Source organism: Zootoca vivipara, chromosome 13, assembly GCF_963506605.1.
Source record: "Zootoca vivipara chromosome 13, rZooViv1.1, whole genome shotgun sequence".
In the NCBI taxonomy this organism is placed as follows: Eukaryota; Metazoa; Chordata; class Lepidosauria; order Squamata; family Lacertidae; genus Zootoca; species Zootoca vivipara.
The window spans coordinates 27,927,703-27,953,323 of NC_083288.1; the positions used below are offsets into that span (position 1 = coordinate 27,927,703).

The 25,621-nt window shown below is 40.2% G+C and overlaps 1 protein-coding gene across 1 annotated transcript; it reads left to right on the forward strand.

The window, feature by feature from the left end:
- Window positions 1-43: 43 nt before the first annotated feature.
- Window positions 44-20,921, forward strand: LOC132593114 (vomeronasal type-2 receptor 26-like). The gene is made up of 7 exons (XM_060282128.1): window positions 44-464; window positions 1,519-2,953; window positions 13,618-13,906; window positions 14,334-15,206; window positions 17,492-17,719; window positions 19,553-19,679; window positions 20,017-20,921. The coding sequence occupies exons 1-7, from the start codon at window positions 44-46 to the stop codon at window positions 20,919-20,921; spliced, it is 4,278 nt and encodes a 1,425-aa protein (XP_060138111.1).
- Window positions 20,922-25,621: the final 4,700 nt, after the last annotated feature.

The window sequence follows — 25,621 nt, forward strand, 5'->3', positions numbered from 1 at the left end:
GGTATTTAAAGATGAGGATGGTAGGGTAATTGCAGCCCGAATCATGGTAGAAGGAGAGAGGCTATTGGTAGTAGGACTGTATGCACCCAACCAAAGAAAAGCAGCCTTCTACAAAAAACTGGAGAAAAGACTAATAGAATTTATAGAAGAAAAAATGCTCCTAATGGGAGATTTTAACAGAGTGGTCGCCCCAGTGTTAGATAGAGCTGGAAGGAAAAAAACTAACAAAGACTGCAAATTACCAAAGTCCTTCTTTAATATGATAGAAAGGCTGGATTTAATAGATAGTTGGAGGGATAAAAACCCCACCTCTAAACAGTACACATTCTATTCTGAGCCCAATCAGAGCTCAGGAAGGATAGATTACATCTGGGTGTCGAGAGAATTAAGACCTAAAATAAGCAAAATTGATATCCCACCAAGAACCCTCTCGGACCATAATCCGATGTATTTAGAATTGTTGGGTGAGCAACCTTCTCCCTTCCGCTGGAGAATGAACGAAGGGTTATTTTACGATCAAAAAAATGTAGACAAAGCCAGAGAAGCATTTAAGGAATATTTAGATTTTAACTTAACAGAAGGGTCAGACTCAACTGGGTCTGGGATGCAGGTAAAGCATTCATGAGGGGTTTCCTAATAAAACAAAATAGTAACAAAAAAAGGAAAAGGAAAAAAAGATAGGACAGATAACGAAAGAGCTGGTGGAAACCGAAAAACAGTTGATTAGGAACCCGACAGACAAAGCGCTAAAACAAAAAATAAATATATTAAAGGCTGAATATGCAACTTTGGTAAGCTCAGAAGTAGAGTGGAAATTGAGATGGATCAAGCAAAAGAATTTTGAATATGCAAATAAATGCGGAAAGCTCCTAGCCTTGCAGATTAAAAAAAGGCAAAGAAAAAACCATATAAATCAAATTCAAAAAGACAAAAAAGTAATAAGAAACCCAAAAGATATAAGAACTGCATTCCAGAGCTTTTACAAAGAACTCTACCAGAAAGGGAAGGAAGAAGGAGAGGAAATAGAGAAATTTCTAGAAAATTGCGGAGTGGGGAAATTAACGGCAGATCAGGTCAATTTATTAAATGCCCAAATAACAACAGAAGAAGTGCAGGAGGGAATCAAGAAGATGAAACTAGGAAAGGCACCGGGCCCGGATGGGCTGACAGCCAAATACTATAAGGAACTGCAGGAACAAATTACACCCTTACTAATGAAACTAATGAATCAGATCCTGGAGGGAGGAAGGATCCCAATTTCCTGGGAGGAAGCTTACATTACTCTAATCCCAAAGGAAAATTCAGACTTGCCAGATGTAAAAAACTTTAGACCTATATCGCTTTTAAATTTAGATTACAAATTATTCGCGGACATCATAGGAACCAGACTTTAAAAAGTCCTATCTGAAATAATACACAACGACCAAGCAGGATTCCTACCAGGGCGCCAAATAAAGAATAATGTTAGAAATGTGGTCGACATTATTGAACTGTTGGATTTAAAAATTGACAAAAAAGCTGCATTGATATTTGTCGATGCCGAAAAGGCGTTCGACAATATATCTTGGGAATTTATGAAAAGGCTAATAGAAAAAAGAGGTATGGGAGAAAGGTTCAAAAAATGTATTGAGGCGATATACACCAGACAGAAGGCCAAACTAATAGTAAATAACACCTTAACAGAAGAGCTGAATATCTCTAAAGGAACGAGGCAAGGGTGCCCCTTATCACCCTTGTTATTCATTTTGGTGTTGGAAGTCCTTATGAACAAAATAAGAAACAACAAGGGGATAAGGGGAATAAGGGTTGGTCGGAGAGAATATAAACAGAAGGCCTTTGCCGACGACCTGGTATTAACACTGGAGGATCCCGAAACCAGCTTAGAGGAACTAATGAAGGAAATGAATAATTTTGGAAACCTGGCAGGGTTCAGAATGAACAAAAAAAAGACTAAAATGATTGTTAAAAACATGACAAAAAAGGAAAGGGAAGAGCTTCAGGGGAAATATGGGATCGAAATGGCAAAAAGAGTAAAATATCTGGGAATCTGGTTGTCAGACAAAAATATAAACTTGTATAATGACAATTACATCAAAACCTGGAGTGACATTAAAAAAGATTTGGAAACATGGAAAAATTTACATCTCTCACTGTGGGGTAGGATAGCCACAGTGAAAATGAACATACTACCAAGACTCTTATTCCTGTTCCAAATGGTCCCAGTAATAAAGGGCGTCGGCACATTCGAGCAGTGGAGGAAGGAGATCTCCAGATATATTTGGCAGGGGAAACCACCACAAATTAGACACAAGATATTAATTGACAAAAAGGAGAGAGGCGGTTTCGCGCTGCCAGACCTCAAACTATATTACGAGGCCTCCTGCATGGTCTGGCTGAAAGAATGGGTAACCTTAAAAGACCCCGATCTTTTAGACCTTGAAGGGTTCAACAATAGATTTACTTGGCACAGCTACCTGTGGCATGACAAAGTTAAATCGCACAGAGGCTTCCTATCTCATGTGATCAGGAAGCCACTGTATGAAGTATGGGCCAGAAATAAGAACCTTCTGGAAAGAAAAACTCCAAGGTGGTTGTCCCCAACAGAAGTCTTGACTATAAAAAAAACGAACATGGAGCTGAACTGGCTATGCTATGAGGATATACTTGTTGAAACGGAAGAGGGGTGGAAAATCAAATCATATGAGCAACTGAAAGAAAGGGGTATTGGATGGTTGCAGTACTACCAGATCCAAGACTTGTTCAAAAAAGACAATAAAATTTATGGGTTTGAGACTACTAAATCTAAATTCCAGGAAATAATGCAAAGTAAACATAAATCGCTAACAAAAATGTACGACCTTCTTCTAGACTGGTATACAAAGGACGAAGCCACCCAAGAGTGCATGATTAAATGGGCAATAGATTTAGGCCACAATATTAACATCGATCAATGGCAAAATCTATGGAAACATCAGATTAAATTTACGGCCTGCACTCTTTTAAAGGAGAACATCGTGAAAATGATGGCATTGTTTAGATGGCATTTAACGCCTGTTAAATTAGCCGAAATTAACAAAACAAATAATAAAAAATGCTGGAAGTGTAATAGCAAAGAAGGAAACTACTATCATATGTGGTGGTTATGTAAAAAGATTAAGATTTATTGGGAGCAAATATATAATGAATTGAAAAGGCTATTAAGATACACTTTCCCAAAAAAAACCTGAGGAAATGTTATTAGGAATTTTGACTAGGAATATAAAAAAAGAGGACCAAAGACTTTTCATGTATGCCACCACGGCAGCAAGGGTTGTTTTGGCACAAAGGTGGAAAACAAGTGAGATACCGACTATAGAAGACTGGAGAGGGAAAATGCTAGAGTATCTGGAGCTGGCGAGACTGCCGGTAAGAATAAGGGACCAGAAGGATCACAAATTCCAAAAAGAGTGGGAAAAATTTGTAGACTACCAAAAGGAGTACTGTAAGATATGATACGCCGGTAGGCTTGCATTACAAAATGTAACTGGAACTAATTTAATCCTGGTCATAAACCTATGTTCGAGATGAAAGATAACTGATGACAGGAAAAATCTTATTAAGCGCCAAACCTGAGCTATGGAAAGAATAAAACCAAGAGAGAGAGAGAGAGAGGAGGAGGTCGATTTAAATTGAATAGAACAAGAGTAGAATATCAAACAAAATATCAAAATTTATTTGAAAATGGTATGATGTTATCTGAGTCTTGTACGCTTTTTTTTCCTTTTTTTTTCTCTTCGTTGTTTATGTACTGATCTGTTCCTGTTACCAGTTTGGACAATGCATATATAGAAAAACTAATAAAAAGTATTTTTTTTTAAAAAAAAAGAGAGAGAGAAGGCCCTCTGCCTGGTTCCCTGTAACTTCCCTTCTTGCAGTGAGGGAACCACCAGAAGGCCCTCAGCACTGGACCTCAGGGTCTGGGCTGAATGATGGGGGTGCAGACTCTCCTTCAGGTATACTGGCCCGAGGTCGTTTAGGGCTTTAAAGTTCAAGAAGTAACACTGAAGCAACCCCCCCCCCCCTTAACGTCCCGGCCACACATATACAAAGTAGAAGAATAGAAGCATAACCATACCACACCACACCACGTACCATTTCCCCTCCCTGTCTTCCCCCCTCTTTTCCTTCTAACTTAGCACGGTCTGTAACGCTAATGCCTCACAACAAAGGAAACTGATCTGTAGAAAACAAAACTTGAAAAAAGAGACAACACATGCATTTTTGTAAACTATGAAATCTTTAATAAAATTATATATAAATATATATAAAAAATTACATTTTTTATTTACTTTACTGGGTTTACATAACAAAAACATAAATTCATTCCACGTATCTTTACAATTTGTCTATTTCCCCCCACTCCTCCCCACTCCCTTCCCACCCTCCCCCTGATCGGGCCTTCCTTCTTCATATCTTTAACCATGTACACAGTCTGTTCATTCGTTCTTGTATATTCCGGTTGGCTTCTCCCCTTTCTACCCAATTCCTATAAAATGCCCACTTGTTTGTGATTTTTTGACATTTATTTTCCCACCTATCCTCTGTTGCTATCTGTGCAAATATTTCTGATTGTACATATTCAAAAACATAATTGTTCCATTTTTCCATATTCCATTTAGCTTTTTCTTTCCATCCTAAAGCAATAACTGCCATTCCGGCTAAAATCATGATTTTATACAACTCTTGATTATTACTTTTTACTTTATTATTTCCCAATATTCCCGAAAATAACAAGTCCCTATTAATTTCTATGTTTATTTGGAATAATCCAGACATTACCCTTCTGATCCTCTGCCAATATTACTTAACCATATTGCAGTCCCACCACATGTGTGAATAGAATCCTTTTTTGTGACCGCAATGCCAGCATCTGGGGCTAAGTCCTTTCACTATATACGCCATTTGTACCGGGGTTCTATACCATTTTAGTAAAAAAATTCTACTTAGTTCCTTATACTTTTCTATTTTGATATTGTTTATATTCTTCATCATTTCTTGTACCGTGTTTGCATGAATCATACCTTCCTGCTCCCATTTGTTCTGGATTATCCTTGTTAATCTGTCTTTGCCTCTTATCATCAGTTTATATATCATCCCTGCTATCCCTTTCTCCATTATTATAGAGTCCCTGGTCTTCTAATATCTTCCACCATCCCAGTTCCCTTTGGCCCTTCTGCATATATTTTAACGGCATCCACCTTGAATATATTGGCATCCATTTCATGTTCCATTTTTTCCATATTCCTAACCCAGTTTTCCTTGGGCCTGTTGTCTTCTTCCAAGCTGTGTTGATGTCTCTATTGAATATCCCTTCCCTTCCTATTCCTTTGTTTATTTCATTTTCCAGCCTTTTCCATTTAATCCCATCTTTATATCCAATATCTATTAATTTTTTTTTAATTGGAATGTTTCATAATAAAGTTCTAAGTTCGGAATTCCCCATCCCATCTCTTCTTGTGGTGCGTAATTTACTATGTCTGGAGTTCTCACTCTTTTGCTCCCAAATATCCAATTTTTAAATGCGTTATTCCATGTTTTGAACCATATTTTCCTAATGGGTAATGGAATTACTTGAAATAAGTATAACAATTTCGGTACTAGAAACATTTTAACCGCCCTTACTCTGCCTAGAATAGATAGATTCTTATTTTTCCATGATTTTATATTCTTCTTAATCTTCTTCCATACCTCTTTGTGTTAGGGTTAGAAGCAATTGAGTTGCATCAGCAGGAGCTGGCTGACGGACTTACACATAGAGTCATACCAAGACTTAAACAAATGCTTGGTTTATTGGAGAATGTAAAAATAACAAAAATTAAATTAGGCTTACACAAAACACCCACACAACCAAACCACCCACCAAGAGCACACTGGGAAATCGCCCAGCACAGAGGCAACACACAACACCCCTGATATACCCTGCATCATCAGCTTCACAGCAACACCTGTCGAGCTGCTCCACAGCTGCAGAACTCCAATCACTAGATCTTTCCTGACTCTTAAAGGTACAGTAAAACAATAATGACACTTTTACACAATCATTCAACACTTTGTAATTTACATCCGGGATCCTTGCAATATTTTTAATTATATTCACCCCCAAGTATTTAATTTTCCCCCTCTTGATATCCATCCTTGTCATTTTTGCGATTTCCTTCTTCTCCTCTTTATTTACATCCCAAAATAAAATTTCAGACTTCTCCAAATTTACTCCCAATCCCGACTCCTCTTTAAAATCCTTCAGGATTATCATAAACTCTCTTATCCCCTCGAGGGGGTTGGTGATTAATAATAAGATGTCATCAGCATACATGTTTAACTTAATTTCTTCCTTCCCTTTCTTATACCCTTTTCTCCTTACTGAATTTCGTATGCTGTCTGCTAAATATTTCATCCCCAACACAAATTGTAGTGGTGAGAGTGAGCAAACTTGCTTGACTCCTCTTTGTATATTGAATTGATCTGAAACCCCCTCATTCACTCTGACTACTGCCTTCCCTTCCCTATACAATTCTCGAATTGCTTCCACAAATTTATCTCCTAATCCTACCTCCCGCATGATATTCCATAGAAATTTTTGACTAATTGTATTGAAGGCCTTGTACACATCCAATTTTAAAGCCGCCAGTTTACCTTTGGCCCTGCTTGTCAACACATTTAAGACATTTATTACAGGATGTTCTATGGGTCTACCCTTGACAAATCCATATTGGTCTTCCTTGATTATTTTAGGTAATATCTGTTCCAGTCGTCTTGCCAGGATCTTGGTAAATATCTTATAGTCTTGATTTAATAAGCTGATAGGTCTATACGACCCCACCTCTGTAGGGTCCTTTTGTGGTTTTTCAATTACTACTATTTCAGATAGCTTCCAAGTGTCTGGGGCTTTTCCACCTGCCTTGCCTCGCCCCCTCCAGCCCTGGGACTCCTCATAAGGAAGCTGTGCCTGGAGGAAGAACTGTGAGGGGAGAGACTCCATCAGGCAAGGCCTCTTTCCACCTGCCTTGCCCCATCCCCTCCAGCCCTGGGACTCCTCATAAGGAAGCTGTGCCTGGAGGAAGAACTGTGAGGGGAGAGACTCCATCAGGCAAGGCCTCCTTCTACCTGCCTTGCCTCACCCTCCAGTCTCTATTTTTCAATTTGTATTGTATTGTTTTATGCACTGTGGCTTGCTGTTGTTTTATTGATTGTTTTGAAATTATTTATTGTAAATGTTAAGAGTGGGTTTCTGTTTAATTTTCATATGCTGATATTATTCTGTACTATTGTAATGATTGTTGAACGTTACATTATTTGATTGCTTATTTTAAAGCTATGTTTTATTATCATATTTATGTATTGCATTAGATTGTTATAAGGTTGTTTTGTATTTCATGAGATTCTGTTTCTTCAGCTTGTAAACCGCTTTGAGTATTGTATGATAGAAAGGCGGTATACAAATTAAAAGTGATGATGATGATGAAAATATTATTGAATTCCTTCTACGTTGTCTATCATTCATTTGTGAGATTCTTTTTGTCAAGACCTCTATTTTATTTATGTTTGATTCTGCTACCTCTTTTGCATACTCTGCTATTTTCGTAACTTTTTCTACTGTAGCAGTCATTCTTCTCATTTCTGCTTTCAGTTCTTGCATATCAGCACGGACATTTTTCTCCGAACGCTGAATCATCTCCCCCAGCTCCTTAATAGATTTAGCCATCTTGTTATGTCTGTTCTCAAGTTTTCCTCAACAGACAGATTAATCTCCGTTTTAAGCACAGACTCACCCCTCTTCAGTGTTTGGACTTCAGCCCGGCTCTCAGCAGTTTGAGTCTGTTATCAGTTTGCCGTAAATTATTTGTTTTTCAGGCTTTTAATTAAGAAAGTTCCAGGAGTGATATGGGTGAGTGTCTACTCACGCCGACGCATGCGCAGTACTCGTATATAAATATATAAATTAAATGAGTCTCTTCAGGTTGTGATGGTTGCTATGAGGTAGGTGAAAACTTGCAAGCCAGCCAATTTGCTTGCAGGAGAAAATTCCTCCATGGCCCCAACAATGGCGACCCAGTAAACCATAGCAAGGTAAACATGCAACGCGCCTGCTCTCCACTGGGCAGGCCATACAAAAACTGGGTGGTAAATCCCTTGAAGGTCAGCCAAGAGGGCAACCCGCCCTCAAGCCCCTGGTCCTGATTTTGCTCCGTGGGCACCGCCTATCCACACCTCATTGTCAGAAGTGCCCAGAGGTAGGGGGATTGAGCCGACTGTCCCCTCCCCTGACCACACTGATGATGGCAACCACAACACACCCACCACAACCATGCCATACAGAAAAGGCACACCCTGGGTAAGCAGATATCACAGGCAATGAACAATTTACGCATTTTCAAACATATGCACAAACACATCACAGCAACCTGGAATCAGCACCCAATGACCCAGAACACAACCCCATTGCAAATTGGGGGTTGACTGTATTTATAGTGATGGTTATCTTTTTAAAAATTATAATAGTTAACAAAAATAAAGCTGACCTGAATACCTTTAAAATAACAAAAAAAAAAATGGGGCATTACAATAACTAAATGGAGAATGTTAGGAATTCAGAAACAATCTATATGATTTGTAAATTGTTTACATGAAAGAAAATAGAGAAATAAATGATAAATGTAGAATTGTGATGATATAATTGTGTGGAAATACGAAGTAAGTATTCGAAAAACAGATGACGGGACGGAGGGAAGTCGAGTAGCTCTGTTGAGTTAAAAGATATGTAAAAGGAAATAAGATGTGACTGTATATGAATGTTAAAAATGGAAAATCAATAAAAATATTTAAAAAGAGAGAAATGAAATAGTTTCAATAAGCTTAGCAAGTGTGAAAAGTTATGAAATAAATGAAATATTGAAAAAATAATAATCCTTTAATTCAAATTTATATTCTTCCACCCAATTATTGTTTTAACAAAAGCAGGGATTTAAAGAAACCTAGAATATTCATTTTGAATATTTGCAAATACCCATTTCCCTTGAAAAAGTAAAACACGTTAATAAAGCCTGAAAGGTACTAAAGACTCCTAATATCAATGGTTTTATCAGGGAAGAAGAGGGTAGTGCTTTTTCTCTTTAAAAATGTTTAGGGGTACTCTAATTGTGACTCAAGAAAATCACCATTTTATAGCTGAAATCGGTAAAAAGAAATACTGTACAGTAAATGGGCAAAAGTACAGATATTAACAAAATGTTTAGGGGTACCCCTGCCTGCCCCAGAAAAAAAGCACTGGGAGAGATTATAGCCCTGACATTCAGGGCCTCCATATACCAGTTTTGAATAAATTTGATGTGGATTTTCAACAAGGTGGGCTTATTCCAGACTCTTGGAAATTATCCAAACTTGTTTTATTACTATACCCAACATTGATACTGAACTTCTTGAATCATAAAGGGCATTCTCTTTTATTAATGTGAATCCTCAATTATTTACCATTGTTCTAGCAAACTACTTAGCAAACCTGACTCCAAAATATGTAAAAGTCGATCAGATTTTTAAAGATTAATTTTGGATCACAAACATAGAATATTTAATGTGATTTACCACACAAATCCGAAGGGCATTTAATTGTCAATGGTGTTACTTGATGCCACAAAAGCATTTGGCAAATTGGAATGGTCCTATCGCTTCAAAATTAACCGTTCATTAAGTGGCTATGTGCTCCCATATCACTTCTTAACATATATTGGACCGGAAACGTTTCCTTTCATCATTTCAACCATTTTTGTTTCCAAACCTTAGTCAGAAAAGGTAGAGAGCAAGTAGGAGTTGTGCTGTTCTCCCTTTGCCATAAAATGTCCTTGTATTTCCCCTTGTTCCAACGTTTGACTTTTTCTTAACATCCCTCTCTTAACAGGGATTTTTTTAAAAAAAAAATAGTTTAAAGATCAATTAGAGATTTGCAAAGATATATGAAGAGGACATGGAAGATGAATCAAGACCTATGAATCCATAGGAATATTTCCAATGCCTATTCATTGACTTTCATATTTGATAATGGAGTGCATATTTGTGAGTCGTTGCTTGATCCTAGCAGCCCCATTTCACATTTGGATCCTACTACTTTAAAATTAGGGGACACACACACTTCTCCCCCCGCCGCCTCGCACACAGCCGGCATCGGACGGGGCTTCAGAGACCTTCTCCGAAGCCCCGTCACATGCCGCCGCCAGTCCCCCAGAGCCTATAGGAACGCATTGATTAAGTTTCATTGCATTCCTATGGGAAACTGGGACTCGCTAGACGAAAAATTCCTTACACGAATTGACCCGTGGAACGAATTAATTTCGTCTTGGGCTAAAAATATGTTTTCTTTCCCATTTTCTTCCACGCTCCAGACAAGCCTCTTTAATTATTGCTCTTCTTTTTGGCCCTTATTATACAAATCACATGCAGGTATTATTATTTTTAAGATTTAACAAGTACATGTTCTTGTTCAAGAATTGCTCAGAGGATACACAATAGAGTACCTGCAATTAGCCAGAGGACTGTAATGGAAAAATTCTCCTAGGAATTCCAGTGGCCAATAAGAAAATAAATCACATACATTCTGATGGATGCTGTAAATATACCTTTATTCTACACCAGCACTAGGAAATAGAGAACCACAAGATAGATTGATTTCTGTCAATATATGTTATTTTGGTTGTTAGCCTTCAGCAGATCTGCAGATTAGTCATTAAAGTCAGGCTGTTGTTATCATGGAGATTCTAAACATACAAATAGAGGGACCTGTGTGCTGATAGTTGGTCTCTAAGTTGCTACTGCAAGGAATTTTACTGTGTGCTGGTGTTAGATTTGATGTTAGAATGGTGACATTATTAATTTTGTAGATATCAATAGATCAGCTGAATTTAGATTTGCATTGAGAATGGTGATATTTGTAATTTTGTTGTTGTTGCTGCTGCCTCACATAGCATGCAAGGTTCAAGATGTTCAATGTAGAACGTGGCGTTCCAGACCAAATCATCCCAGGTTTTATAAACGTGGAGATTTCACCTATGGAGCCATCATTTTTCAGAGTGTCCTTCATCCGCCTCCAATTACCATGAAAAGACATCCTGATTGGGAACAAGCACCTAAAATGTTTGTATAACTAATCATTTCTCTTTCATACTTTGTCTTTGTCTTTATTGAATTCCGCAGCAGAAAATAAAGAGATTGAACTTTGGCTCCTTGCAACCCTGATTCTAAAACAGAAACTTTGAACACAGTAGACAAGGGAGAGCTGCTGGAAGGTTTTCGGTTTTCAGCCTCCAGACAATGATATGTTCCTTTTTGCAATCTATTAATTAATTATAGGAATTTGTATCCCACCTCCCCATATACAAATAGCCACTCAATATGCACTGCGCTTTGGAATGTCTGACTTTCATAGCATTGTTTTCTTGACTTATGTGGAATTCCATCCTCTTTCCATTTTTATCTCTCTCCATCACCATGTTGTCTTCCAAAGCAGGATTTTCATGCTATTGAAGAGTGATGGAGAGCATTACCCAGTTAAGTTATGATACTGAATTCTTCACACATCAAGCTACCATCCCCATCAAATAAAGGATCAAAACAGCTCAGATTTAGGACAATTCCTCTCCTCAGCTCTCAAAACATTTCTATAATTCATTGCGTATGTTAGTAATTATTCAATATAGGGATTCAATATGTCATTGCCTGGAGACCATCTTGCTTGTGAGTCATGATCTGCTTCCTTCCATGCAGGCATTTCCCGATCTTGCCTTGGAGGGCAGTGCCCTGGCTGAGTGACTGAGTGACTGTCTTCAGCTACAAAATCTGCTAACAGACTCTTGTTGTTGTTGTTTAGTCGTTTAGTCGTGTCCGACTCTTCGTGACCCCATGGACCATAGCACGCCAGGCACTCCTGTCTTCCACTGCCTCCCGCAATTTGGTCAAACTTATGTTCGTAGCTTCAAGAACACTGTCCAACCATCTTGTCCTCTGTTGTCCCCTTCTCCTAGTGCCCTCAATCTTTCCCAACATCAGGGTCTTTTCCAGGGAGTCTTCTCTTCTCATGAGGTGGCCAAAGTATTGGAGCCTCAGCTTCACGATCTGTCCTTCCAGTGAGCACTCGGGGTTGATTTCCTTCACAATGGATAGGTTTGATCTTCTTGCAGTCCATGGGACTCTCAAGAGTCTCCTCCAGCAACATAATTCAAAAGGATCAATTCTTCGGCGATCAGCCTTCTTGATGGTCCAGCTCTCACTTCCATACATCACTACTGGGAAAACCATAGCTTTAACTATATGGACCTTTGTAGGCAAGGTGATGTCTCTGCTTTTTAAGATGCTGTCTAGGTTTGTCATTGCTTTTCTCCCAAGAAGCAGGCGTCTTTTAATTTCCTGACTGCTGTCACCATCTGCAGTGATCAAGGAGCCCAAGAAGGTAAAATCTCTCACTGCCTCCATTTCTTCCCCTTCTATTTGCCAGAAGATGATGGGACCAGTGGCCATGATCTTGGTGTTTTTTTTTATGTTGAGCTTCAGACCATTATTTGCGTTCTCCTCTTTCACCCTCATTAAAAGGTTCTTAAATTCCTCCTCACTTTCTGCCATCAAGGTTGTGTCATCTGCATATCTGAGGTTGTTGATATTTCTTCCAGCAATCTTAATTCCGGCTTGGGAGTCATCTAGTCCAGCCTTTCGCATGATGAATTCTGTATATAAGTTAATTAAGCAGGGAGACAATATACAACCTTGTCGTACTCCTTTCCCAATTTTTGAACCAGTCACTTGTTCCATATCCAGTTCTAACTGTAGATTCTTGTCCCACATAGAGATTTCTCAGGAGAGAGATGAGGTGATTAGGCACTCCCATTTCTTTAAGAACTTGCCATAGTTTGCTGTGGTCGATACAGTCAAAGGCTTTTGCATAGTCAATGAAGCAGAAGTAGACTTTTTCTGGAACTCTCTAGCTTTCTCCATAATCCAGCGCATGTTTGCTATTTGGTCTCTGGTTCCTCTGCCCCTTCGAAATCCAGCTTGCACTTCTGGGAGTTCTCGGTCCACATACTGCCTAAGCCTGCCTTGTATTATTTTAAGCATAACCTTGCTAGTGTGTGAAATGTGTGCAATTGTGCGGAGGTTGGAGCATTTGTTTCGTACTTTTTGTTGGGGTGTTTTTAGTTTATAGTTATGGCACACCCTGAGGCTCCATGTGCAGAAGAACCAAACTGGTTAAGCTGCCCCAAATCTGCCTCTACCCTGGCAGTGCGAACATAAGATTTTTCTATTTTGGCTTGCCAGGTAATGTGTCTTAGTGGAATATCCTAACTTCTGCCCACCCATGCCTCTGGAACGATCATTTTTTCTGCTTCAGCTCAGTGACCCTCAGCTCAGCCAACCTCAACTCAGCCAAGGCTCAGCTAGGATGGACCAGCTGAGACAGGAAGCAGCCCTCTGATTCAGTGATCTGCTGCATTCTAAGATGCTCATCCAAGGGGATCTTGCTATAGGATTGCTACTTTAGAAAATAATAGCCTCAGAAAGAGCAGAATATACTTGTGACACAATTTGCAACTTTCTTTTTAGTAGAGTGATAGAGAACTATCAGCATCTTCTGGCTTTGGCTTTTGCGGCAAAGGAGGTTAACGAAAACCCCCAGATTTTACCCAATATTTCACTGGGATTCAATATTTATGATAACACTTTGGATGCTAGCTGGGCCTATCCTGCTGCAATGCACTTTATTTCACCAAAGGACAGACTTCTCCCCAATTTTAAGTGTGGGACCCATGAAAATTTATTGACTATCACTGAGGATATTACTTATTTCTACTTTCCTATACCACAAATATTTGCTATCTACAAGATTCCTCAGGTAAGACAGTATGTGTGTAAAGATACAGGAAAAAAATACAATTTAATACTACTTTCCATTTCAGTCATGGTTTTGGGTGCCTCCCAAATTAGTTTTTTTAAAAAAATATATTTTTATTAAATTTCAAATGAAAAAAGTTACGAAAAATTATACAATTATAGATGACTGATGAACAAAACAGACATAAAATAAACTATATGAGGGATCTGAATGCATTGTGGGTAGCAGCTACAGTTTTCATATAATAGACATAAAGGCTAAGGAAAACAGAATTACAAAAGATAGACTCTATTATGCAAAGGAAGGCTGATTAAAGTATTCAAATGCCCTCACTGAATTTATCAACCACATTCATTCAAATAAATGGGACTAATGTTTTATCAGGGTGTAAACTATTTTTTTCACCACAAATGCAATATATGTTTAGCTCATATATGATTCTGCTTCAATCATGCTGGAGAACAGCGAAATCCCTTCCTTCTACAAAATGCTTCCAAAGAGACTTGATCAGTTCAGGGGGATTCTCAAATTACTTGACCATTTCCAATGGAGATGGATTGGATTGTTTGCTGCAGATGGAATGACTTTACAATGGTTCATACAAAAGATGATACCAGAATTTTCCAATCATAGTATTTGTTTTGCATTTCTTGATTCATTCACCAGTTTTGAATATGATATTGAGAAAAGAAATTATATCAGAAGTACAGTGTACTTGTCTGATAAGATCATGAACAGCAAAGTCAATGTCTTGGTCTTCCATGGAGAGACTAGAAATATGTGCCTTTGGAGACATCTTCTACACCTAGGAATCAAGGCCCAAATGCAAAATCCAAAAGGAAAAGTCTTTATTCTGACAATCGGGATGGAGTTAAAGACGTACCTCTTCAATCCTATCTTAGATATGCGATATATCTCTGGAGCTTTATCATTTGCACTTCAGTCTAATGAACTTCAAGGATTCAGACAATTTATTCAGAACAGAAACCCTTCTAATGCTGAAGGAGATACTTTTATTAAAGATTTCTGGACAGATCAATTTCGCTGTATATCCCAGGACATTGTTCTGGACCGTTTTGTATTGGGTAATTACTCTGGGAGAGCTTGCACTGGAGAGGAGAAACTCGAGAGCCTTCCTGAGCACGTCTTCCCAAGGAGTGTAACAGGCCAGAGCTACAGCTTTTACAATAGTGTCTATATCGTGGCTCATGCCTTACATGTCATGATTTCATCCAGATCCAGAAGGAGATTGGGGATGAAGAGAGAAAGATGGAGCCTTCATAATCATGAGCCATGGCAGGTGACAGAGTCGAAACTTGAATTAGGGGCTGTTTGTTCAAATATTCTTATCAATTCCAGTGGCATTTAACTGTACACCTGAATGCAAATTGGTGTGTGAAAGAGAAATGAAGAGAGGGAAATGTGAAAGGGCATATGAGAAAGAGTGGGAAATCAGAAAGGGCATATGGTGTTTGTTTTTGTTTAAGGGGCCTTCATAATCATCAGCCTTGGCAGGTGACATAGTCCAAACTTGAATCAGGGGCTGTTTGTTCTATTATTATTATTATTATTATTATTATTATTATTATTATTATTATTATTATTATTATTTTCAGTGACATTTAACTGTACAAATTGCAAATTGTTTGTTAGGAAGGTTGTTTGTTTGTTTTCTGATTTATATTCAGGGATTCCCTTTTTTTGGTGACAGAAGCACCCAGTCTCTTTGCTTCTTTGCTCCCCACTACCCCTGTGGAGATGTTGATGGGAACTTGATTTGCTCTGTGTAGAGAGTTTCCCAACATATTTTGGGGAAGAGAGAACGATAGGGACCCTTGCATCCCTAAAGCTAATTTCTACATATCACATTTGGAGCAGCTAGCCAGCATGTTTTCATCCATTCAGCATCTTTTCTGAATGGTAGTTTGAATGCTCAAATATGGTGTGTGTGTTGATGTGAGTATGTGCATGATTGGATGAGATTCATTCGGGCAGAGAGAGAGAGATAGGTGCAAGTATGGTGTGTGAAAGAGAAATGAAGAGAGGGAAATGTAAAAGGGCATATGAAAAAGAGTGCTATGATTGAGAGATGTTCATGGTGTGTGTTTTCAGACGCAGGCAAATCTCTAACATTGCCTGAGCGTGAAACAAGTAGATAATAAGTCCTATATAGTAGCATCGGCTTCATCCGAATTGCTGGTCTCACCCACATTGTGAGGTGCTGCTTTAATAAAGGAGACCCAGCTGTATCCCTCAGTTTCATACTCTGAAGGAGAAGAAGAGCCCTGGTCCGACCAAGAACAGCAATATTACATCTCCAGGTCAAGGTAGAAGCAACAGTGATTCATTACAGATGGAGACGTTTATTAGATTGATCCTGTGCTTTTGGTTTGCCTACATCTGGAGAGAGAGAGAGAGAGAGAGAGAGAGAGAGGGAGGGAGAAGTGTGTATGTGTGGAAGAGAAATGGAGAAAGGGAAGTATAAAAGGGTATATGTGAAATATGTATATGGTGGGACTTATCTACGAGAGTATTAACAGAGCTTTATTTTTATTATTAATTTGTGTTCCTCCTTCAGTTTTTATTAATTTTCCATTCACTTTTTTAAAAGGATATATTCCCTCCCTACTCTACCACTGTTTCATATCTAGCTGTACACAGACATGATGATATCCTGTTTGAATTCATTATTTACTTTATTGCCTTTTTGCAAACTGCTTCTTATTCTTATCCTTAGTTCTTATTTGTATACAAAGTTTACATAGGTTTTTTTTTATTGTATACATATTATTGTTTAAATTTCTGCCCTGAGTCCCACTTAGGAAAAAAAGGCAGGGTATAAATAAATTAATAAAAATAATAATTTAAATCTTGGCTTTTGTTATTGTAATTTGTTTTGTACCTTTAAGCCTGTTTGGTTTTTTCATAAGCTTTTGGCCATATATATATATATATATATATATATATATATATATATATATATATATATATATATGTAAGAGGTCCATGTTTGGGACTTTCCACTTTCCCCGGAAACCACTGGAACAATTGTGTTCAAATTTGGACACAGCGGCCAGTACCAATATGTGAGTGCCAACATCACCTTAGATTCCACACATGTCAAAACTTTGCCAGGTAAAAACAGAATTTTCTCAAAAAATAGCGCCCTCCACTGGACAACAAGGGAACAGATGGCATACCCTTTTGCAGCTAGAAAACCATCGCACTCTATCAGCGGCTACACTGGTACTGCAGCTAGAAAACCTTCACACTCTCCACAGAACCTCGGCTTGCCTTTACAAACTAGGCCAAACTAGGCCGAATGGAAGTGGGGACTCGCATGGGTGGGTGATGGGGGGGATGGACGAAATAGGTCATGGGTTGGGACAGGGTGGGGGAAAATATAGGGATGAGCCACAGCAATGTGTGGCCCCATCAGCTAGTAAATAATAAAAATCTGACATAGATCTAGCTTTATTAATATCAAGAGGACAATATCCACCACAGTGGCCTTCATGGAAGCAGGTTTTTTTTTGGTCTGAACCATTTTCTTAAGTAGATTCTTTTTTTCTGTTTTTGTTCTAGCTCTACCATTTTTTGAAAGCTGTGTCATTTAACAACACTGTTGCGGAGAAGATTTCCTTTGACCAGGATGGGGAGCTCATTCAAAAGTATGACATTATCAATTTGGTCACATATCCAAACCAATCTTTCAATAAAGTGAAAGTTGGAAGGATGGATCCCCAAGCTCCTCCTGACGAACTCTTGAGCATCAAAGAGGATGCAATAGTGTGGCCCAGCAGGTTCAATCAGGTAAGACCTCAATGCAGAAGTGTCCCAGTTCTCAATGAGGGTGAGTTTTTTGTTTGAAGCCCAACCCTCTGCACAATTTTGTGCTTGCCTATGCTCATATAACAACCATCCCAACCCTCTGCGGAGAGATTTCATGGAGGGTTCCCCGTTGCATGAAAATTCTACTCTCATCTAAGCAAAAGTAAAAAGCAGTCCTATGCTAATTTATTCAGAGAGAAAGAGGGCATAGTATCTGCTTCAAAATGTTATTTGTAAAAGACATTAGAATGACAGAAATTGCTTTGCAAAAATGTCTATATCATGCTGATGTCAGGGAGTTTCAGGACCCTGATGAACGTGCAGTGGGGGAAGTGGGGCTGGAGGCTGACTGGGAAGGACGGGCAGCCAGGAGGGAAGAGGTGGAGGAAGCTTTAGAGCTGGAGGGCGAAGGACTTAAGGAAATGGAGGAAGAAGCAGTTCAGGGAAGTGAAGAGTCAGGTTCTTCCTTATCCTCATCTGCATCACAGTCTCCCAGAACCAGAAGAGAACTGAAGCAGAAAGAGGAAAAACAGCAACTATTCAAGCGTGGTCTCCAGCTGTGTGTATGCAGCCCATAAATGGAAGTTTCAGAAGCTGGTGAAGGCAGTGAGGCCCCCTGTTACTGCAATTGAGCCATCAACAGTGGGTATTTGGGTATTGTAAGTGTCAGCTTAGACCAGGGGTAGTCAACCTTTTAATACCTGCTGCCCACTAATGCATCTTTCTTGATGGTAAATTTTCCTTACTGCCCGCCAGTGCTTGATGGATGGAGGATTCAGCTTGGGCCGTAGAACCCCCTACCACCCACCTAAAATGCTGAAATGCCCAATAGTGGGTGGTAGGGACCAGGTTGACAACCCCTGGCTTAGACAAGTGGTATCTGTACTTGTTGGGCCAGGGAGCACTCCTGATAGTTGATTGCATACAAGCATCCCTAAACGACGAAAAATTCAAACTAAAAGGCTCATGAATTTTCATGCAGAATTTTTTTTAATGCATATACAAATCTGAGTAACTAAATTCTACACAGCAAATAAAGAGAAATGCAGGGAAACCAAGCATACAAGGTTCCGCTCAACATTGGGTCGGCTGCAAGTGTGTGTGCACAACAGGGCCTGTCACGCCCTCTAAGGGGTCCTTCAGAGCCTATTGCAGCCACATGAAGGCCCAACAGCAGCCCAAAGGAGCCCATTGCACTGGTTTCATTTTCAAGGTAATTCTCACATTTCCTTCAACATACATTCCATGGGTAAACAATTCAAAATGCTGTACTATCCTATGATGAGTATGGGCTTTTAGGTGAAAAAAACTGAAATCCAAAGTGGGTGGGACTCCTGTCCTCTGATAGAAAGATGGTTGACCACACTCCAAGGGAGGTATGTTCTTGAAGAGAACATCGGAACACTTTCTGGGTAAAGGGAGTGCATCTGAACCACGTGTAATGAGGCCTCTCGTTTACTTCAACATATATTCAAATGGTTTTTTTATGTTGCTTAGTAAGCTCAGGCCACTGTATAGCATATTCTGTCGCGAATTCTAATGATTCCAAGATGATTCTCCTGAAGATCAACATCTCAACCTTTCATTTGTTGATAGACACTGCTCTGTGTAAAGGGAGTTCATCTGAACCATGTGTAATGAGGCCTCATAATTTCCTCATTTACTTCAACATTTATTCAACAAGCAAACAATTCAAAATGTTCTTTATGTTGCTTAGTAAGCTACGGCATTGTATAGCATATTCTCTCCTGAACTTTAATGATTCCAAGACAATTCTCCTGAAGATTAACATCTCCCTCTTTGATTTGTTGATAGACACGGCCTGTTGCTTTGTGTAATCCCAAGTGCCCGACCGGTTATAGGAAGAAAAGCAAGGAGGGGGAGTCCTTCTGCTGTTATGACTGCATTGTCTGCCCCCAAGGGTGGATATCAGAGCATGAAGGTGAGAGTTTCAGGATACAGATGAAGAAGAATGTCTATACTTCACAGCCAAATACAAGGAAGAATAACAGGCACATTATGTGAATGCAATTAATGAGCACTGTGTATGCAATGCCCTTTTATGCATCCAGGTCTCCAATGTTATGTGCCTTCCATGTTTCAAATGAGATTTGGTACTGTCTATGAATCTGTATATTTGTGAAACTTAGTATCCAGAGCCATCTAGCACATTGCCAGCTGCTATGCATATGCCTGAGAGTAACAGCTATAGCTACTTTGTGTTACTTACAGAGTTAAAAATAATTCCAACCAGTTTTTGGGGGGGTTTTCTATTTCAGATATGCCTGTGTGTTCAAAATGTCCGGATGATCAATATGCAAACAAGAGACAGAATGCATGTATTCCCAAGACTGTAACCTTCTTATCTTATGAAGAACCTTTGGGTATCAGTTTAACGATTTCTGCCATTTCATTTTCCATTATCACAGTTCTGATGCTAAGAATATTTTTGAGGCATCATGAGACTCCCATAGTTAAAGCCAACAACAGGGGCCTGACCTACACTCTCCTCATCTCCCTCCTACTCTGCTTCCTTTCTGCACTCCTGTTTATCGGCAGACCTGACAAGGTGACATGTTTTCTGCGCCAAACTGCCTTTGGCCTTGTGTTCACAATGGCTATGTCTTCTGTGCTGGCCAAAACCATCACTGTGGTTCTCATTTTCATGGCCACACAGCCTGGATCCAGGATGAAGAAGTGGGTGGGGAAAAGCCTGGCCAGCTCCATTGTGGTTTCTTGCTCCATTCTCCAAGGAGGCATCTGCCTGGTGTGGCTTTCCACCTCTCCTCCATTCCCAGATAGTGACGCCCAGTCAATGACTGAGGAGATTGTATTGCAATGTAACGAGTCTTCCCCAATCATGTTTTACTGTGTCCTGAGCTATATGGGCTTGCTAGCTATGGCCAGCTTCACTGTAGCTTTCTTTGCCCGGAACTTGCCTGACAGTTTCAATGAAGCCAAGTTCATCACTTTCAGCATGTTGGTGTTTTGCAGTGTTTGGTTGTCCTTTGTTCCAACTTACTTGAGCACCAAAGGGAAATACATGGTGGCTGTGGAGATCTTCTCCATCTTAGCCTCCAGTGCTGGGTTGCTGACTTGCATCTTCTTCCCCAAATGCTACATTATCTTGTTGAGGCCTGAGCTGAACAAAAGGGAGCAGCTAATAAGGAGAGGAAAACACTGAAGAACATTGTTATTCTCAAAAGGTGCTGCTTGTTGTTGTTGTTGTTGTTGTTGTTGTTGTTGTTACTTATAGCTCATTCAAAGCTTTTCTGACTTAAGTATAAATTAGGATGTGGATTTATTGTACAAAGAATATCTTAAAATGACATAATTGTGAATGTTCTTTCCCCCATTATTCACTTTCTATCCATATCATTCATCTAGACAGAGCAAGGCAGAATTCATTGATTTTGCTTTCCATGTTACCATCTCAGCAACACTGTTAGGTATGTTATGTTGAAGGATAGGAAATGAGCTTAGTTTTATTTTAAGGTGATTCTCCTTCATTGGAGTACAATGCTGTAATAACAATACCTGTTATTGTCTGTTCCTTTAATTGTGTGATAACAAACTGGCATGGAGGCCTCTGCAGGCCTCCATATACCTCCACTCTGGGAGGGTTCAAAAAATAAATAAATACTAAAAATACAAGAAAACACCAGACATTAAAAACTTCCCTAAGCAGGGCTGCCTTCAGATGTCTTCTAAAAGTATAGATAGTTGTTTATTTCCTTGGCATCTGATCGGAGGGCGTTTCTCAGGGCGGGCAACACTACCGAGAAGGCCCTCTGCCTGGTTCCCTGTAACTTCCCTTCTTGCAGTGAGGGAACCACCAGAAAGCCCACGGCACTGGACTTCCGGGTCTGGGCTGAAAGATGGGGGTGGAGACTCTCCTTCAGGTATACTGGCCCGAGGTCATTTAGGGCTTTAAAGTTCAAGAAGTAACACTGAAGCAACCCCCCCCCCCTTACCATCCCGGCCACATATATACAAAGTAGAAGAATAGAAGCATAACCACCCCACCCCACCCCACTTACCATTTCCCCTCCCTGTCTTTCCCCCTCTTTTCCTTCTAACTTAGCACGGTCTGTAACGCTAATGCCTCACAACAAAGGAAACTGATCTGTAGAAAACAAAACTTGAAAAAAGAGACAACACATATATTTTTGTAAAATATGAAAACTTTAATAAAATTATATATAAATATATAAATTAAATGAGTCTCTTCAGGTTGTGATGATTGCTATGAGGTAGGTGCTTGCAGGAGAAAATTCCTCCATGGCCCCAACAATGGCGACCCAGTAAACCATAGCAAGGTAAACATGCAACACGCCTGCTCTCCACTGGGTAGGCCCTGGGTGGGAAATCCCTTGAAGGTCAGCCAAGAGGGCAACCCGCCCTCAAGCCCCTGGTCCTGATTTTGCTCCGTGGGCACCGACTATCCACACGTGATTGTCAGAAGTTCCCAGAGGTAGGGGGATTGAGCTGACTGTCCCCTGACCACACTGATGGCAGCCACAACACACCCACCACAACCATGCCATACAGAAAAGGCACACCCTAGGTAAACAGATATTACAGGCAATGAACAATTTACGCATTTTCAAACATATGCACAAACACATCACAGCAACCTGGAATCAGCACCCAATGACCCAGAAAACAACCCCATTGCAAACTGTGGTTTTCCTGTATTTATAGTAACGCTTATCTTTTTAAAAATTATAATAAGGGAATGGGAGTTATGATAGTTAACAAAAATAAAGCTGACCAGAATACCTTCAAATTAACAAAATAACAAAAAAAATTGGGGCATTCCAATAATTAAACCCTTCCCCACTGCAGGGAGGTGGGACTGATTCAGATGGTCCTCCCCCGCTACTTAATGGATCCAATTGGCTTCCAGAGAGTGGTAGGGGATGTTTTATCCCATGTTGATGGCCTTTCAGCTGATTCCCTGGTGGCCCGCTGGAATGCGGAGTTAACCAGGGTTATTGACTGCCTGGCTCTGAAGCACCCTCTCCGATTGCATGGAGCCGAGACAGCCCCGTGGTTTTCCCCAGAGCTGAGGGCATTGAAACAGTCATTGAGACGGCTAGAGCGCCGGTGGCGAAAAACTCATTCTGAATCAGACCGGACACGGGCTAGAGCTCAACTTTGAGCCTACTAAGTGGCAATGGCGACGGTGAAGAGGACCTTCTTCACCGTTTCCATCGAATCTGCAGAAAACAGCAGCAGGAGACTCTTTCAGGTGGTTCGCAATTTAGCGGAACCACCTGCTCCATCCGGGTCCAGTACGGGCCACATGATCTCCTGCAATGATTTTGCAAAGTTTTTTTTTGCAGATAAAGTCACTCAGATTTGGGAAGAGGTAGACTCCACCATGGCAGCAGGGCTGGGGGGGGGGAGTGCTAGAGTCCTGTCTAGTCAAGTTGTGTGGGATCAATTCCAATCTGTTACCTCCGAGGATGTGGACAGGCTGCTTGGATGAGTGAAACCAACCACCTGTCCCCTTGACCCTTGCCCATCCTGGCTAATAAAAGCGAGCCGGGAAGGGCTGGGCGATGGGCTCCGTGGGGTAGTAAATGCTTCCCTCTATGAGGGAGTAGTCCCAGACCCGCTGAAAGAGGCGGTCATTAAACCGCTTCTTTAAAAACCATCTTTAGATGTGGCTAATATGGCCAACTATCGCCAAGTCTCAAATCTTCCATTCTTGGGCAAGGTGATTGAGCGAGTGGTTGCTGAACAACTCCAGGCACGCCTGGAAGAATCGGACCATTTGAATCCCTTCCAGTCGGGATTCAGGCCTCATCATGGGACTGAAACTGCCTTGGTCGCACTGGTCGATGATCTCCGGCAGGCTAGGGACAAAGGTGAGAGCTGTTTCCTAGTTCTGCTGGATCTCTCAGCGGCTTTTGACACCATCAACCATAACATCCTTCTGGACCGTCTAGAGGGCTTGGGAGCTGGGGGGCACTGTCATACAGTGGTTCCACTCCTTCCTCCTGGGCCGTGTTCAGAAAGTGGTGGTGGGCTCTCACTTGTGGGGTGCCTCAGGGTTCTGTCCTCTCCCCCATGCTTTTTAACATCTACATGCAGCCGCTGGGAGAGATCATCAGGGGGTTTGGGCTGGGCGTTCATCAGTATGCGGATGATACCCAGCTCTACCTCTCTTTCAAATCAGAACCAGTGAAGGCGGTGAAGGTCCTGTGTGAGTGTCTGGGGGCGGTTGGAAGATGGATGGCGGCTAACAGATTGAGATTGAATCCTGACAAGACAGGGGTACTGTTTGTGGGGGACAGGAGGCAGGCGGGTGTGGGGGACTCCCTGGTCCTGAATGGGGTAACTGTGCCCCTGAAGGACCAGCCTGGGAGTCATTTTGGACTCACAGCTGTCCATGGATGCACAGGTCAATTCTGTGTCAAGGGCAGCTGTTTATCAGCTCCATCTGGTACACAGGCTGAGTCCCTACCTGCCCACGGACTGTCTCGCCAGAGTGCTGCATGCTCTAGTTATCTCTCACTTGGACTACTGCAATGTGCTCTATGTGGGGCTACCTTTGTTTTTTTTTTTTTAAATAATTTTTATTCAATTTCCAATTTATCCGATTAAAATAATAAAAAAAAACATTCTTTTATACACAACATTATAAATTTTCATCTATCATTTTGCTCTGCCGAGCTACGACTTCCCCCCCTCCCTTCATGCGGGTTTCTTGTTTACTACATTTTTGCAGTTCCTTTTTGACTGTTTGGTCAATTCATAGGATTTATTTCAATCCTGCAAGTGTTTTTAAAGATCTACAGTTTTTCTCCATATAATCCACATATTTACTCCAGTCTTTTTGAAACCTTGTCTCCCCCTGGTCGCGGATCTTGCAAGTCATCCTTGCGAGTTCAGCATAGTCCATCATTTTAATCTGCCACTCCTCAATCGTTGGAATTTCTTGTAATTTCCATTTTTGGGCTAACAAAGTCCTAGCCGCGGTTGTCGCATACATAAACAATACTTGATCTTCTTTTCTAATCTCTCCTCCCATTATTCCTAGTAAAAATGCTTCAGGTTTTTTTGGGAAAGTATATCTAAACATCTTTTTCAACTCATTATATAACATCTCCCAAAATCTTTTTACCTTATCGCATGTCCACCACATATGATAAAATTCACCATCTCTCTCTTTACATTTCCAGCAAGTTTTGTCACTCATTCTATACATTTTGGCTAATTTAACTGGTGTTAAATACCATCTATACATCATCTTATACACATTTTCTTTCAAAGCAGTACATGCTGTAAATCTCAACGTTTGAGTCCATAATTTCAACCACGCGTCATAATCAATATTGTGCCCAAAATCTTTTGCCCACTTGATCATCACTTCTTTTGTCAACTCATCCTTCGTATACCATTCTAATAACAAATTGTACATTTTTGACAGAAGCTTTGTTTTGCCTTCTAGCACTTCTATTTGGAATTTGGACCTTTTGTCCTCAAAACCTATTTTCCTGTCTTCCCTAAGAACATCATTTATTTGATGGTATTGTATCCATCCTGTTAAAACTCCTTTAATTTCTTCATAGGGTTTAAGTCTCCATCCTTTATCAGTTCTTATCAAAATTTCCTCATAAGTGGCCCACCTCCCCTCCATATTTACTTTCTTCACTGTTAATACCTCTGCTGGTGAAACCCACCATGGTTTTTTGGTCTCTAACAGCATTTTATTTCTTTCCCACACCTCGTACAGAGATCTTCTTATCACATGATTGGTAAACCCAGTATGAGACTTCTTTTTGTCATAACATAAATATGCATGCCACCCAAATCTATTGTTAAAACCTTCCAAATCTAGCAGGTCAGTATTCTTCAACGTTATCCACTCTT